This window comes from Poromitra crassiceps (genome assembly GCF_964638095.1).
Source record: "Poromitra crassiceps genome assembly, chromosome: 4".
In the NCBI taxonomy this organism is placed as follows: Eukaryota; Metazoa; Chordata; class Actinopteri; order Beryciformes; family Melamphaidae; genus Poromitra; species Poromitra crassiceps.
In genome coordinates this window covers 41,446,663-41,464,805 of record NC_139626.1, presented here as the reverse complement: position 1 = coordinate 41,464,805, position 18,143 = coordinate 41,446,663, and the positions used below count along the sequence as shown (strand labels likewise).

Sequence of the window (18,143 nt, the reverse complement as noted above, 5' to 3'; positions counted from 1 at the left end):
TTTGTGTGACTTGCGTGAATGGCTAGCCGTTAGCCATTACAGCCTTACAGCTAATAAGTTATCCCAGCCTAGCGGTCTGAAGGCTATCTCCCCAAATTCTACAACAATGTCTTGTTTACTAACGTTCATAGTTGATAACATTACAGCAATACAGTTACGGTTTCGTACTCACTGTAAGATCAAGTGTTTAACGTTTATGTTAGCTTATTGTTTTGAATAGAATGTTTGACTAGCACACTGGAGCTAGCCTCGGTAGCCGCCGCCATGTTGAATAGTGAAAGAACTACAAACGCAGAGGCGCCTCTCGGTGGCGTCACACCCGGTCTCGCCTAAAGCCCGCCCCTAGCTCACGCTGATTGGTGCGCCTGTGTGGCGGCCGGTTTGAATGCATCTCTGAGGCCAGGGCCAGACTGAGGTGGATTGTGAATTTGTGGAACAATGCCGCCCCCGTCTGGTGGAGTCAGGCTAACTAAGTGACTGCATGGAAGCAGATTTGACCAGCTGTCAGTGTAGACGACGCCACGCCTCGCTATGAGCTAACCTGCCTTACGGTGTCATGTGTGTTACATTGGCCCTGCCTGTGATGTTTTCCTGTCCTGAACACAAGCCAAACTAGGAGCTTTCGTCTCAAAGCATGCTTTGTGCTCTCTCTCTCTTTCTCTCTCTCTCTCTCTCTCTATTTCTTTCTCTTCTGTCCTCTTCTCCTCTCCTCTTTTTCCTCTTCACACTCTCTAGACGTTGGTTATTCTTTTCCTCTGTAAAGACCTTTAGTCTATTTTTTGGTTTAGGTATAGAACAATTAAAGGCTGAATATTTACGATAAATCCAACTTAATTTTCACAAAGGGTGTGTGTGTGTGTACTGTGTATTGTCGCTGTGAATTCAGGCTACATATTATCACGCGCACACGCACACGCACACACACACACACACACACACACACACACGTGAATGTACATTGCCAAAATGGCTCTATCTATTCCTGGTCTCCTTTGGAGATCCATGAACCCTGACCTTCTCCCTCATCCACAGAGTAATCACTTTGACATTAATACAAACATCACATCATATACACACTCCTAGAAACACAAGAGGCACATACACCCCCCCCCCCACACACACACACACACACAGAGTATAGAGTAATACAGTGGTTCTCAACCTTTTTGAGCCGTGACCTCCCAAAAACTTTAGGCTGGGGTTCGTGACCTAGCCTGGGTAAACCCATCCCCCACGTGACCTGCTCTCAGACCTGTTCTCAGTCACTATGGTCTGGAATCCCACCATTGTTAATCGATTTCCTGCGGTTGTTGGGCCCCCCCCGATAGACCACTCCATTGCGCAACCATCATCCAACCAGTTTAGTGCACAGAGCACATGCGCAGTGCAGCAGATGGCGTCATCACTCTGCGACCTTTGTTGTTAGCGCTCGAGCTAACTCCACCTAGCTAACTCACTAGGCTACTGCTAGCAACCACAGGTTGCAGGTTGTGTAAGATAAACCTTCGTTCTAAAGGCAAGTTGGGCAGCTGCAAACCACTCGAGAAGGGGGTATTTCTACGCCTGGAGAGGGTTGGTGTGAAACTACACCAACAGGATTGCAAATCATGTCGGATTTGCCAGAGTCTGACTGAGGTATGTACTTATAACCTAATGTACTAGTGCTGCACGATTAATCTCCACTTCCCCCGTGCACTCCCGCAAATAAGTAATGTTATGCGCAGCCAGTTTATCAGATAATTTCGCCGTAAAATGTGTCCAGGTGATGAGAAGCCCCAGCTTGTACAAGCTGTCCTTTGTATGGTCGCTGCCCGTCCGCTCAGACCCGATTTCGATATAGCGTTTGGTGATCTTTTGATCAACAGACCTCATAACGGGGATATACTGTTACGTGTGTCTACCAACATCACTAAAAGATCATAAATGTAACGCTGTTTTAATCGATGGCTACGTTGCTAGCTACTAGCTAGCCGCAGACCAGCTATGAACCCGTTTGGATGATTGCTGCCCGTCCACTAAAACGCGATTTCGATATAGCTTGAGGTGATATTTTGATCAACAGACCTCATAACGGGGATCTATACTGTTACATGTGTCTACTGTACTGACGTCCTCTCTGTTTATTCTTTCAGGTATTAATTCTAAACCCTTCTCAGTCAGCTGCTGCCAACCTGATGAGGAAACAGGCGTGCTTGTTGGACACTGAATGCAAGAGCCTAGCCAGTCTGCAGACTTCATCCTCCGGTGCTGTTCGCCTCAGGACTTGAAGGCCTAACGTTGTACCATGGACTGTATACATTCTGTGCTAATAATGCTAGCATGCTAACATCCTTTTCACACACACACACTGAATATACCGAAATGCTAGATTTGATCATGGACTTAACGCTAATGTTAATCCAAAACGGCCGCAGTCATAACGGTAAGGTGTGTTTGACCTAATTGAAATATTAACGTTAATGCCCTCACATTTCAGCGTGGTTACAGATAAACCTATTTAACGCTAGCTAGCTACATTACTGGCTTGATATCATATTCCAGATGCAACCTAGCTAGATAAGCTCCACACGGCTGTATGAGTAGCTACAATCAAATGTATCAAGCCTTGATATCATATTCCAACGTGAATTCAGCTGAGGGGTTCGCTCCAGAACGAGACTGTTGCGTTCAATATTTGTACACGTTACTGTGCAGTAACTGTGCAACTGTGTACTGTGCAATTCTGTATATTATACATAATCCAGATGTAACCTAGCTATAGCTAGACGTTAAGAGGTTAGCGTGAATGCGACTGAGACCTGACATTACTGAAGTGAATACAAGTGACCTATATTTTTCAATCCTGTCTTTGAATAAAAGTTGTGTTATACTTGAAAACCATGTCTTTGCTCCCTTATGTGTTCACAATTACAACAAATCTGTATGGTTTATCTGTTGGCATTAAACCGTGGTATTTCCTTGGGTGATATTCCATATTTGTCATTAAACCTAGCTGTTCACATAAACCGAATATGCTAGACTTGATCGTGGACTTAATGTGAATCCAAAACGGCCACACTCATAACGTAAAGGTGTGTTTGACCTAGCTAGAAATATTAACGTTAATGCCCTCACATTTCAGCGTGGTTACAGATAAACCTATTTAACGCTAGCTAGCTACATTACTGGCTTGATATCATATTCCAGATGCAACCTAGCTAGATAAGCTCCACACGGCTGTATGAGTAGCTACAATCAAATGTATCAAGCCGATATCATATTCCAGATCCAACCTAGCTAGCTAGATGTTAAGAGGTAGGAATATACCGAAATGCTAGACTTGATCGTGGACTTAATGTTAATCCAAAACGGCCACACTCATAACGTTAAGGTGTGTTTGACCTAGCTAGAAATATTAACGTTAATGCCCTCACATTTCAGCGTGGTTACAGATAAACCTATTTAACGCTAGCTAGCTACATTACTGGCTTGATATCATATTCCAGATGCAACCTAGCTAGATAAGCTCCACACGGCTGTATGAGTAGCTACAATCAAATGTATCAAGCCGATATCATATTCCAGATCCAACCTAGCTAGCTAGATGTTAAGAGGTAGGAATATACCGAAATGCTAGACTTGATCGTGGACTTAATGTTAATCCAAAACGGCCACACTCATAACGTTAAGGTGTGTTTGACCTAGCTAGAAGTTAAGAGGTTAGCGTGAATGCGACTGAGACCTGACATTACTGAAGTGAATACAAGTGACCTATATTTTTCAATCCTGTCTTTGAATAAAAGTTGTACATTGTGTTATGCTTGAAAACCATGTCTTTGCTCCCTTATGTGTTCACAATTACAACAAATCTGTATGGTTTATCTGTTGGCATTAAACCGTGGTATTTCCTTGGGTGATATTCCATATTTGTCATTAAACCTAGCTGTTCACATAAATTTGCAATGATGATCGACCACGTGAGATATCACAAGTAGCCTACTTTTATTAAAAAATAAAATGCAAAGAGAGGTTTCCTTCTCTAACTATTGGTGCGTTCACAAAATATTTCAGCGTTTCATAACTATAATAGCCTAATGTTACTGTAGCCTGGATGACGTCAGCTAATGCTACCCAGCCTTCCAGCGTTTATCTTCCATAATGCATTAAATCATAATCACAATGCGAAGACATTAGCTGATCACCACAGAGCTGCACAGACAAGTTTATCAGATAATTTCGCCGTAAAATGTGTCCAGGTGATCAGCTCTGAAGCCCCGGCTTGTATGGTCCGCTAAAATCCGATTTCGATATAGGTGTTATTTTGATCAATATTGTATAGCTGGCTAGACAGAGGAGTTTATCTGGAATCAGTGTGACAAGATCCCTGCTGCTAGCTTGTCTGCCTTTCTGTGTCAGAGTATCTAGCTACATTATCTGCATTACATGCTACACCATGCAAATATATTTCGATATAATTCAAACAATTAGCCCACTGTACTACTGGACTGTGTATTGCTGTGAATAAGTTAGATTTGATTGTGTAAAGTGTATCAGCTTTAAATATCCAATATATACAGCATTAAACAAACGACCAGCAGCATTCAAATGTGCAAAAACGTTATATTTATTGAAATGTGGTGATCTCATGTCACATTACATAATGTTATGCCCAAATGGTCTACTGCCCAGAAGCGTCACTTTACATGTTTGGTAGGGAATTATTTTAATTATGTTAAACCAGCGTTTATCTTCCATAATGCATTAAATCATAATCACAATGCTATGAAGACATTAGCTGATCACCACAGAGCAGCACAGACAAGTTTATCAGATAATTTCGCCATAAAATGTGTCCAGGTGATCAGCTCTGAAGCCCTGGCTTGTATGGTCCGCTAAAATCCGATTTCGATAACGCTAGGTGTTATTTTGATCAACAGACCTCAACCTCAACAGCTGTTTTCACTTGAATTTCCTCACGTAGTTGCATAGCCATATAGCTAGCCAGCTAGTAGCTAGCTCGGGAGCTATGCTTTAGAGAGGCCAAATGCTAACGGCTAGGTAGTGCTAAGCCGCTGCAGCTGTTACACGTCATTGACAAAGACGCACTCTCTGATTGGCCGATCACGGCAGGACTGATGTTGGCAGTCACGCCGTCACTCATTGGCTGCGGGGTGGCTGCGGGTCTGCGCGGGTCTTTCAATCGCCCCAGAAATCGATCTGAATGGCCCGGAGTCTAGACGCTAGTGACTGGGAACTGAGAGAGCAGGTCACGTGGTGGCTGGGTTTACCTAGGCTATTCGTGACCCCCCTCTCGCCGCATGAGACTGCACCCCCCCCCCCCCCCCCCCCCACACACACACACACACAACCAGTACAAACTTGTTTGACTGAACTAATCTGTTGAGGATCCACTCTGCAGAGCTGATGTTGACTTGTAGGCCAATTAGAGGCCTCTTAACCAATCAGAAGCTAGAGACAGTGTCTAACAGTCATAGAGAGGACAACTGGAAAACAGCAAACGGATAGAAATGAATGACACCAAGGAGGAGGAGGTTGTTGGCAGCTATGCTACAGTGAATAAGGATCATTCATTTTGTCCCATGAAAGAGTTCAACATTATCTATTTGGCAGTAGTTTGGATTCAGGAGAGGGGACTTACCAGGCAGCACTGTGCAAAAAACATCAAGACAGTTAATATGGAAGACTCCTCAAACATCACCATAGAGAACTGTAAGAATGCATAGCGACCAAGTCCCAAGACACCAGAAAGGAAATAATGAACCACCCCCAAGGTCGGTTTTAATACCCGTTGTGAAACGGCATCAAACTTTGTTTTGAAAAAATATATTGAATATATCTTGATTTAAGTTTATCTGTATATTTTTGGGTCTTTCCCTCCCCCGGTGGGAGAGTGTGTCACAGAGGTACAAATGAAACAGCACAGAATCAGGGAGACAATTATCTGTCTGGGCTATAGATAGCAGCCACGTAACACGTGAGTCAACGTCACACGTAAGCACAGAGGCTGCTGGACAAAACATTCCCCTTATCTCCCTACCATGCACACATGCAGACACGCACATGCGCAAACACACACACACACACACACACACACACACACACACACACACACGCACATGCGCAAACACACACACACACACACACACACACACACACACACACACACACACACACAATTCATCTGTGAAATGAAGAAGTCTCCTTGGCAAAAAAAAACGATGTAAATGTACTGTGAGTTTTGTAAGGGGAGACTATTTGTTTGCCCAGCTGCAGATGTACTGCTATTCATTGACACCTGTGCTGGCCGGCGGGACAGTGGACACTGAATAAATGAAACTAAACTTAGGGCTCCCAATCACACACATCTATGACTTTAATCCATCAGAGTCTTTCCATGACTCTGATGGAGTATTTCCACAACCATTAAAAGACAAAGTGCTGTTTTCCCCCCCTCACGTTTTCTTGTGCCAGTCTTCAAAACAGAGAAGCAGTTAGCCTGTAATAATGTGAAAAGCAGGGCATGGTGGTAGGCACTAGGCAGGCAGCCTTGAGGTTGGAGGTTTTGACATCGTCATCTGTTCAATGCATACAGCATAATTGCCTGACTGACTGGAATGAAATAGAGAATTAACTTTAAAAAAATGCAATACATTTTGATTTATCCATTCAAATCAAATCATTTTTAACTGCCTTTTCATCAAATATCTCCATAGTATTGTAAATAGAGGAAAATTGGAATACTATAATATTCCTAATTCTAACCAATTAATCCCAACCAGTCAACACAAAGAGTGAGTGAAACAAGCTGAAAATGTAAGATTAACGCCAAGATGAACTTTTTGCCAGTGTTTGTCTGCACAACAACTCCCATACATACGTACAGTACAGTATGCTCAGTGAGGCGCACCGCCACAATGTTGCCACATAATAGATACAGTCGGTCTGTGTGGGAAGGAACGCCCACAGAATGTGACTATGGCTGCCTGGCGCGCGACACTAGAGGGTGGGTGGGGGAACCATAGATATATATAAAGGCTAGATGGCTTAAGGCGGAGTCAGCAGCGTCGTTGAACGGCCGTCATCTTGCTACAGTGCCTTTCTGGTACTTCTATGGTAGCTGGTGACCTGCACAGACAAAAATACTCATAACTCGCTGAAATCTTGACGGATTTACAAACGGTTTGGTTTATTACAAGCATATTCCGTTCCCGAGATAGACCAAAAAAAAAAAAAAAACACTAAAAACACTATTTTTTTGATGAGCTCCAAATTACACCAAAATTAAACCGAAGCATCTATGCCATGAGAGGGATTCAGGCACAAAGTTTCATGCAGTTTCATCCATTTCCCTAGGAGTTATGATCATATGATGTTGCCATACTAACCCAACAACAGATGCTCATAACTCCTAGTAGCTCCCTGTAGCAAGATGGCCGCCATGCGACGACGTCGCTCTCCATTGGCCGGCAGCGCGGGTAAGCTATCTAGCCTTTATATATATCTATGGGGGGAACCCCTCAATGGGCTGAGTCACCAAAGGACGGTGCTGCTGCGGCTCTACATTACAGGATTAGGGATTCAAGAGCAGCAGGTACACATACGTCTGTTCAGATGTGCGTTTACTGCGGCGGTTAAATCCCCGATCCTGTCTGCCTGGGCTGGGCTAGCAGCTAAATGCTAACTATGCTGGCTGGGAAGAACGGGGGGATTTCCCCCATGCTGAGCCATTGAGCACACGACTATGACGAGACACCGCCTGAATGTATCAAAAGGTGGTCAATGAATAGAAATTGACCTAAATCGATGTCCAATACACAATATACGCACATCGTCGTCATGTTTGTCCTTTGCTGAAACTTAAAACTCACATGAGCCAACTTGAGTCAAACTCACGTGTCGTAACAGGATTTGTAAACAACAGTAGGACATTTTAATCGGAGATGTGTCAAACTGCACAGAGAGTTGAGTGCAGTGTAAAAGACTGCCATATTGCTGCTGTTTACCATTGGATTTCACCGGACACTAAGGCCATGTCCACACGGAGACGGAAGCGATTTTTTTTTTCTCCGTTTAAGAAAAGTTTTCCATAAACACGGAATCGTTTCAAGAAATGTGTGTATCCACATGAAACCACTGAAACCGTTAAGTGGCGCTGTAACGCTGCCACATCACAGTACAACGTGTGGTGGACAAACCTCTCACTTCTCTATTCACGTTGTATTTGCGAGGGATATACAGTATATAGAGCATCCCGAGTATGTTCGTTACACTCAGGGTTTACATTTCATTTCATTTCATTCTGTCCAATATTAAAATATTCCAGAATTGCATGTTGTATTAAAAATAAATATTATTTCTATCTAACACGTTTAGCCTGATTTTGTTTGTGTTATTGTAAAAACTTAGCCGCCGCTAAGCCTTCTGGGAAATATCCGATGAAGGGAGGGGAGGGGTGGATGTGTGGAGCCCTGAGGATGTTGTACACGCTGTTCTCCTGTCCACTTGTTGCTGACGGTGGTAATAGAGGAGCATTATATTTTGCTGCAAGAGCCCTAACAGGCTCAGTAGCTGCTGTAGCACGAACGCTAGTGCACTGTGCCATTGTTGCTGGCGGAGAGAGGTGGGGCTATGGTGTCATCGGTTCAGGAAAGATGTGTATGGGTTGTAAACACGGAAATGCAAGGGTGGCGTCTTCAGATTTATTCACTCTGGGACCCGGTTTCAAAAATTAGCGTATACTCCCAGAACGTATACTCCCAGAACGCTGGTTCCGTCTGGACGAAACGTCTATATGACAAAAGACTTTAGCGGATACAGCTAAACTCGTCTCCGTGTGGACATGGCCTCACTGTCACTGTAGGAAAGGCCAAGTCATAATGACTCCTATTCAAATGAATTGCACTGAGTCTACTTCCATGTAGATTCAGAGCACTCCAGTCCATTTTCCATGAGACAGGGAGGAAGTCTCTTCTGGAACCAACATGAAAAGAGGCTCCAGTACCATTTATGGACAAAAAGCCACAGGTCGAACGGCTGTATTTGCGGTCCGGCTAAACTCGGCTTGCCAAGTTTAACTTGTTTCTGACACATATCTATCCCTGGACCCTGATGTCTTCAGAGAATTCATCGTTGTTTCCTACTGTTTACTACTACTACTACTACTACTTCCTCCATCTAAAGACATGACTCAGACTCCTCAATGTGCCAGAGAGACGACAGTGACACAGAGCAACGCTGTTGATCAGAAGCCAGAGAGAGCCCAGGGCAAATCCAAGAAGGAAGTTAAGCTTGTGTCTTGTTCTCTTGTGATCGTGAGTAACTCCTTGCTTGCATATATATATAGTTAATACATAATGTAACACTTGTTATCCTGGAGGATGTTAGGATTTAGTGTCTTGCTCAAGCACACTTGAGCAGGGCAAGTGCTTGAACCTAGGTCCACACTGGTCTCCTTACTCACTACGCCGCCCTGCTGCCCCAGAATAACAAATGCCATGAAACACACTTGACCAAATATATTACCCTACAAATAAAACAAAACAAAACACAAAGAAAAACACCTCAATCAGACAATGACCGTTGGCTGGTCACATACACCATGTGCTTCCCCCTGTGTACCAAACGCAGGGACAAAAAGCAGGAAGTAGCCGAGCTAAGCAGAAGCAGCGGTTGAGTCATATCATCATCAGTGATGTAATTCCATGTGAGCAGGCCTGAGCAGCAACTAGCTGTATATTAGTAACAATATCACACACAGATCCAGCCGGGTCCTGCTGTGTCTTGCCTGGGCACAGCGTGTGCTGCTCACTCATAGTCTTTATTAACACTACTTGCCTCTCTCACTGGCATACTTGGGGTTTAGTTCAACACCAGCTCTAAAGCTGCTCTGGACACGGCCCTCAGCTACACTGGTTGGGTTGATTAAGTAAATGCTCCATTCCATCCTTGAAGGCTATTCTTTAACATGCTGCTGAAGACAGTTTCATCTAGGCCTCATTTTGCTCCATGGATAGTGAAGGAACCAATGACATGCCCTGTTGTATACTGACTAAGGGGGTAAAAAAAATAAAAAAATAAGATAAAATCACTAAACCGTGCATTCCTTCTTATCTGGATGTCTAGTAGTATGCAGCCTGGTCGCCTGGATGTTTTGTTATGAGATGACAAATTGCAAGAAGCAAACACGCTCTGGATAACGTCTCAGGCTACTGCCATTAATTCCACCGCTCAGAAATGGAAAAAGAAAAAAGGCATATACAAGAGCGGACCTTTATGTCAACAAAACGGGGAAAGAGCTAGAGAGTAAAGAGGTAGGGAAAGAGACGGAGAGAGCAAGAGAAAGCTTCTAACGCTGCTTCCAAAAAGACCACTTGTTTTTGTGGACTAGAAACGGGCCTCCCTGCCAGAAGTAGGCAGAGCACTGAGACACGAGCGGAGTGGACACACACTATGCAGCGCTCACGTAGAGCACCGCACGGATGATGTATTCTTGTGGGCTTTATTCAGAAATCGCCACCATTTGGTTCTTCAGTGGAAAAGTCTATTGGGTTTTAAGAATGGGGATTTCACTTCAATGCATCAAATCAGGTCTGTGGTTAACAAAGGTTTATGGGAACGCGAATGTGGGTTCAGCATGAGATTCTTCACAAACGTGAATCACTTTGATGCCTTTTTATAAAAATTGCGTTTAAACAAAAAGCGTTCCAAAAGTCATAAAAGATATTCGCGTTTGTGAAGATTATCAGGCGGAAACCCAAATTCGCGATCCCATAAACTTTTGTTAACCCACAGACCTGATTTGATGCATTTAAGCGAAGCGCCCATGTTAAATCCCCATAGACTTTTCCTCTCACAAACCCGGAAGTAGACTTTCCGGACTCATTCCTGCGGCTCTCTATTTCACAGTTGCTCAGACACATCAAAGACACAAACACGTCGCAGAGTGGACTTTGTCTGGCCACAAAGTGACAATCTGCGACCTGTGAGAATGAATGAACGCAGCTCTGTTCTGCCCCAGTGAGCCGCGTGTTTACCCAGCACACATTTAATCCCAGGTCTCCATGAGGACAGACAGGCCTCCAGAGCACTGCCTGCTCTCCTGCTCACACACACACACAGAGCTTTCACTTCAACAAGTCTGTCAGACCCTGCTTTCAAGCAGCGGACTGGAGAAATAATAATAATAATAAAATAAAAAAACATCAAATTTATTAAATGTCAAGTATGACGTCTGTCTGCACATTTTTCTGTTCTCGGGGCTGTAACGAGGGGGAATGTTCCTGTTATTTTTACAAAACCTTCCAAGGATAATCTTTCTATTTTGGGAATTTCAGGGACTTTTCAAATAGATGCCAAAAAAAAAACCACTCTATATTACATCAAATGTGCTTCTCTGCAGCTGTCCAAACTCTATATACATATGGACACCTTCCTATTTACGCCTTCTGCTTGGGCCATACTTTGTTTACCGTCTATCTTACTTTAAACGGGTGAGTTATATACAAATTAAACCCCGTACAGTTGTCATGAAAGGTGAAATTAGCTATAGAGACCAAAACCGGCTTATTTTCGCTGTAAAGTCGGGGATTTTAACAGAGCCTCAAGTGGCCATTCGAGGAACTGCAGCTTTTGGTACTTCCGCATTGGCGTCATGTGTCCAAGCCGGTGCCATCACAATCCCCCTCCCTGCGGGTAAACTTTAGCGTACTGTAGCACCGACACTTCATTACGTGTCTGATTTCCTGACTCACTGGCACCCTGGAAGCGTGAGGACACAAGCTAACACTTGCTAGCCCGTGCGCTGTCTGTCTGTCCAGTGTTGACACAAAAGAGGAAGGACCATCCTGAATGTCATTTCTTACTGGATTAGACCACAGCTGAAACACCAGTGTTTCCCCTACCATTCTACAGGCCTGGCGGGCCCGCCAGACCAGAAAATTTTATTTTTTTCTGCTCTCCCCAAAATTTCAATAAACCTTTATGGCATATTATTACAATACAGCAATACTGGTGTTGACAGTAATACAAGATGCCAAATCATTCAAAACAATAAGCATTTTGCTTTTAGGAGCATTGTGCCAGCGTGCGCCGCTGTTCCAAAACGTGTCAACGTGTGTCGTTGCCTGGGAAACGCACACCCCATAATACAACTGTTCGCATCGCATCAAATAATAGTATGATGATACTTGGGATGCCATTGCGAACAGGTTAGCTAAAGGTTTAGCGTCGCCAATATCAATACCAGCAAGGGCCCCCGCCGTTGCGGTCGAGGTACATTTTGAAATCCCAGGCCTGACATTTTTTCTAGGGGAAACACTGAATACCGTCAATCTTTTCAACTCCACGATGAATGTCACAAAATGTTTTGATCACAAAATCTACTTAAATACTGCCTACGTAAAACTACCTGCTATTAATGTGACAAAGTGTGTGTGTGTGTGTGTGTGTGCCCATCCAGTCAGTTCCTACTCACCTTGAACACCCAGCTTAACAGAGGCAACATGGTATCCCAACGACTTCCTAAATATAAGCTTGCTACTGTTACAACTGAGTGGAGACACTTTCACAAACACACTCTCCTTCTTGTGCTTTCTTTCCCTTTAAAACGACCTTTGTGCCGTCTTCTAGACATGCAACTGCAGACTGACAACTTCCATACAAACCAGTAGTAGTATCTGGGATACAATCCCTTCCTCTCGCCTCTTGGACTCTTTGACCAGTGATTCCTCAACTCTTTCTTTACTTCAATTCCCGCATCCTCAGCATCCTCCTGACACCATGTTTCTCGCACTCGACTTGTTTTGAATCATTTTGGCATGAGGAGAGTCTGCTATCTGTCCACTAACAGACCCCAGGCTCTGTTTACACTCCCTCGCCCTCATTCACTCCTTTCCTTTTCCTTCTACTGGTTGGTTGGAACCTCCTCTCTCTCTCTCTACCGTCATTCTCCCACCAAAAACATAGAGTCCCTTTTCTTTATTTGATGTTTTTTTTGGTCAACTGTAATCAATCGCAGTCTCCAAGTGCATTTTCAGTTCAAACTTCGCCATGAGTCTCTAAATTCATTACAAGCCCCCATATGACATGGAGGGGTTGAGAGTGGGAAAGAGAGAAGGGGAGAAGACAGCTATAATTGCTTCTCAAAAGGTAGCCAAAGTTGACGACACACGGTAAGCAGCACACAAGAGTCTTTTTCAGTCAACCAACGGTTTCGTTGAGGTAAGTCTGGAGACAGGAAGGCAGTTGGACACGGCGTCAAGCTTTGACCTATACAGACTTGGCCTCTCACAGAGGACGAACACCGGCTGGGCACACTAAATAGGACTACTGTTAGTACTGACCTCGAAAAGTAGGAAGTTACACAAGAACCACCGGTAATGGAGAAGCTACATTATTAACGTGAACTGCTTTGGGGTCAATTCTTAATGTGAACATTTGTATTATTTATAATGCACAAGGTAAGATGGTTCCTTGTTAATAAATGTAGAGCATTTAGTTCTCTGAGAATCTATTTCATATCCAAGCAAAATTGGTGTATTGTGTAACGGAAGTATCCCTAACCGAATCGGAAAGCGGATGTGAATCGGAATCAAATTAATTCAGGAAATCAGTGGTGATAACCGGCCCTAATGTTCGAACTACGATGCATCTCAATAGTAGTTTGAACCAGTTTTTACCATGTGCACTTGCACTATAACAAATAACAAAAGTCCAACCCAAACCAAACTAGGCGACTCCCCGCCCACCACTTTAACCAAAACACATTAGAGAACCCTGTAGTCCAAATCTGGCAGGCTAGTGTACATGGACATGTGCTTATATAAACACGACTTAAGATGCCAAGTCACACTAACTAAGTGACAGAGGAATGTCACTGATGTGGTGAAAGAAAACGTAGGTTATATTCCTTGGATCAGCCTATGAATGAAAACAGAGTGACATCAACCAGCATGGAAAACCAACAACAACAACAAGGAGCCCGCTGAAAGTCCCAGTTCTGTGCTTCCCATGGCCATGTGCCCTGTGGAGCGTAGCCACGGCTCAACGGTCAAGGATCAGAAGTCAGAGTAGCTGAACCAAAAGACACACTGACGTGACGTCATCCCGTCGGGTTGAGGAGCCACTTAGCTGCACAAAGACAAGCGAGGAAGAGAGGACGAGCTCATTGAAATGTGATGACGGAGAGACACAATGCAGAGGCTTGTTGTCAGAGAGAGCAGGCAGGCAGGCAGTGCTGAAATCAGAGTGAACTTTGATGAAGAGTACATTAGATCACAGAGGCTCAAAGACCCACACCCACACACACATGCACGCACACACACACACACACACACACACACACACACACACACACACACACACACACACACACACACACACACACACACACACACACACACCATGTGAGAGGTGACTGTCTGACTGAAAGAGTCAGTAATGTGCAACGGCAGGTGTGGAGCTAAGACTGACAGCAACTTTGGATGAGTGTGAAAAACAGGCCTAGAAAAAACAACAAAGTGACAGAGGGAGGGAGAGAGAGAGAGAGAGAGAGAGAGAGAGAGCAACTGCTGACAGAAAAACAGACAGAAACTGACAACAAGGATGGCCTGATGACAAGTGGATATAAAGACAGGAAGGTGACTCCAGTTTACTGGCCTGTTTTTACTACAGGCCGAGGAGTGACTGTCACATGATGCAGGGAGGTGGAAAGTCACATAAAACGGAGGGAGGGGGAAAGCGCGTGAGCCCGAGAGGTTACACCAAGAGAGAGAGGGATTCAAAATCAAGCACTACCGTTAAGAGATGAAAAACCATATATGAAAATGTCATATCACGATTATAGTGACCAAAATGATCATGGTTATCAGTATTATCACAGTTTCGTTTGATCTCTAACTAGCGTTTTGCTCTCATTGGTGATTGGGGCTAACGTGACAGACAGTACTGCCAGGTGGTTTGTTATTACACAGAACCATCTGGGAGCTTGTCATTGGAAACCGCTTAGGAAAAGGGCATGCGCTTTCCAAAGAAATACCTGGCAGGTGATTGGATGAACCATCTGTCTATCACCGTCTATCGCGGGCTCACTTCTCGCTGTCGTGACACCTAAATCCCGCCCGCAGCTGCCTCTCTGGACGCCGATTGGTCCGGCCCGCTGCCCGGGACGGAGTTAAACCAATAGCGTGGCCCAATTTCTCGCGCGATCGTGATCTTTGCGAGCCCGGCTGCCTATAATGTTCCTCGCTGAGACAGGCTGCAGTTGTATTTAACAGAGGGAAGTGTGTTTCACTCAGCCTCTTAAGTCAGTCTGGTGCTGGCGGAGAATGCCTTTCAACAACGTCTCTTCAATTCAAATCAGCCGTAAGAATGAAAGAGGGAGAAGTTGAGAGACAAAGTATGTGACTAATGGCGTAGGCCTATCCACATGAAAACGTGCCTCCTGTTCCAGAGTCAAGTTCTGGCATAAGCACACAATGGGTCTGGAGGTGACATCTCCATGACTCACTAACTCTCATACAGTGCACCTAGTTTCGGGCCTGTGTTTTACAGCAGCTCAGCAGACTGGATGTTCATGTGCCCGGGCCGGGGTGCAGTAATGAGTGAGCCACTGTTTATAACACTATCTGGCCGAGACAAAATACACTACAGTGATGAAGCCCTGTTTCAAAATATCAAAAACCAGGTTGAGCAACAGAGTGAAGGAAACCCCAATCTGATATACTGTGCGATTCTCTGACACAAATTGAACTGTGCAGTTTTTTTTATCAGACAACCAACACAAACTGTACCTACTTGAACAGATCATTTATATCCAAAAACAGTTCAGATGTGACACTGACGCTATCTCTCTCTCTCTCACACACACACACACACACACACACTAGAGATGAAACGATATGAAAATTTCATATCACGATTATTTTAAAATGATCATGGTTATCAGTATTATCACGGTATTGTTCAAATGTGCTGAAAATGTTCAAAAGGTACTAATACACTCACTGAAATCATTTCTCCAAGGCTGCGCGTCTGCATCTGGGAGACGGTTGCCAACTTTGGTTGATGATGGACAGTATACATGTTTTTCAAAGCGCACGGTTATCGTAAGGAATTTTATTGCGGTTCTCATTCAAACCGGTTATGGTTTCATCCCTAACACACACCTAGTAGTAGCCCCTTTGTGACTCTTGCGGGTATGAATTCATCGTGACGTGATCGTCTACCCTACGAGAGTCCCTTATCCGTACATAGACTTCCCTGCGACACTCACTCTCAAGCTGTCTAAATCAGTGATACGCACGTTTCAGAAACATTTCAAAGCCACCTACTAGAGCAGAAGGGTTCGTTGCTTCTCGACGGCGGGGTTTGAAAGCTCGATGCTGCTCATAAATACCTATTTTTATTCGAATTCTGTGCTGGCTCAACAGCGCCACCCTGGTCGAAAGCTCTGTAGACAGCTTGAGAGCGAGAGTCGCAGGGAAGTCTATGTACGGATAAGGGACTCTTGCAGGGTAGATTGTCCACCCGGGAGAGTCTAGGGGCTAACCTAGTAGTAGTCTGAAGAAAGAAACAAGGGCCTGCCCTGGCCCTATATGGCAGTTCAAGAGTGGACCTTGTTTACATGTGTCACTAAAAAATCCCCACTCAGTCCCAAGCTATACATGTTAACACATCTCTGGCCTGAATACCCATTAAGTGATTTGGAAAATCCAGATTGTTAATCTATCTCTGGTGTGTACAGTGCACTAACAGCACACGATTGACTATTTGACTACAGGAGGATTCAAATGGAACTGTGGACAACTGTATTCCTGAATGCCCTTCTATATTTGCGACATGACCATAGCTACTTTTCAATGGCGGATGATGGTGGTATCTTCTACCACAACTACATTGACCTTTATCTTCTGTACTCGATAAACTACTGCAGTATCGTTACAGTTACAGGCCGCGTTACTGCAATGCCCATTTCAGTATAACAGTGTTTCATTTCACATTCCTTAAAGCGCAGCAGGAGCCAAAAAACACAACAGGGAGTTTTTCTGACGAATGTTCTGACATTATTTAAACTGTAAAAACAGACAGACATACTGTAGCCTGGCGTTAAGTCAAACCAAGCAATTAACACTATTATATATGACCAGTTCAAATAAGTTAATGATTTATGGTGAAAACTGATGATGATGATGATACGAAAATGTCTTCATGTATCATTACGTACACTTGACCAACTAGTTACGTATGTCAGTTATAATGTAACAACAGTAACAGTTAACAACTCGTAGAGTTAGATTAAAGTTACCTTGAACTTGTTGTTTAGCTAGCTTAATGCTATACATCGGTTAGCCAACTGGCTAGCATGCATGGCACGCGCAAAGTAAAGAAACCAAACTGCACACAGACATTAAACTTACATCTTTCTGTTCTGCTTTGACGTTGAATAGGTTGAACTTTTGGAGTCGCGCTTTCATCCCATCCGCCATAAACTTTCCACAAGAGGCTCCGATAACGTTCCTTTCACAAAGCCTTGGTTTGACAGTGTGGGACCATTCCAAATCAATTCAATGGAAAGTTGTTTTTTCTCCCTCAAGCCTTCAACCGCTGTTGTTGCGACTGAGGAGGACGACTCAGGAGTCGGGACCAATATCAAGCCAAGCACAATTAAAAAAATCGCACTTTCCGGTTATACATTTCAAAATAAAGCATTTCTCATGAATTAACCAGCCATTATTCTTCAGTGTTATTCTTCGAAGTTTTGCGCTTTTGTTTTGAAGGCGAATGGTTAACTTCCGATTTGCTTCTTGTTGTCTGCGGCTAGTTTGACGCAGCAGCCAAATCCGCTGAGGGAAGAGGGGGGGCCTGGACACAGTTCCTGTCCCTCCCGGGGCAGTCAAACTTTAGGCGGTAGACCGATCGGGTGGTTTTCAGATTATAGTTTATGTTTCAGGCAGTTTATGAGCTAGACTGATATGGCAGAATGTAAACAACGCTTCCGCTCCAACTGCAGAACAGACCCTATTGAGCAAGAATGCATGCCCCTGGGATGCAGATGCACTGTCTGCTACTATACTGAGCAATGACACAATGAAGCATAACTTTGTGGTGGTTGGCCCAGAAGTTTCCAAATGTTTGTTTTCATGTCA

At 44.1% G+C, this 18,143-nt stretch overlaps 1 protein-coding gene across 2 annotated transcripts in view; it reads right to left on the bottom strand.

Moving 5' to 3' along the window:
- tbc1d1 (TBC1 (tre-2/USP6, BUB2, cdc16) domain family, member 1) overlaps window positions 1-18,143 on the bottom strand; it is a 75,519-nt gene that overhangs the window by 52,573 nt on the left and 4,803 nt on the right. The window contains exon 1 of one of the 2 annotated variants that reach the window (XM_083634786.1): window positions 17,415-17,569. The exons of the other annotated variant lie outside the window; for it this stretch is intronic. Within the exon in view, the coding sequence (XP_083490912.1) occupies window positions 17,415-17,483 (69 nt within the window). The 5' untranslated portion in view covers window positions 17,484-17,569. Of the gene's footprint in view, window positions 1-17,414; window positions 17,570-18,143 lie in introns of those variants that run through there. 2 annotated transcript variants of the gene reach the window in all.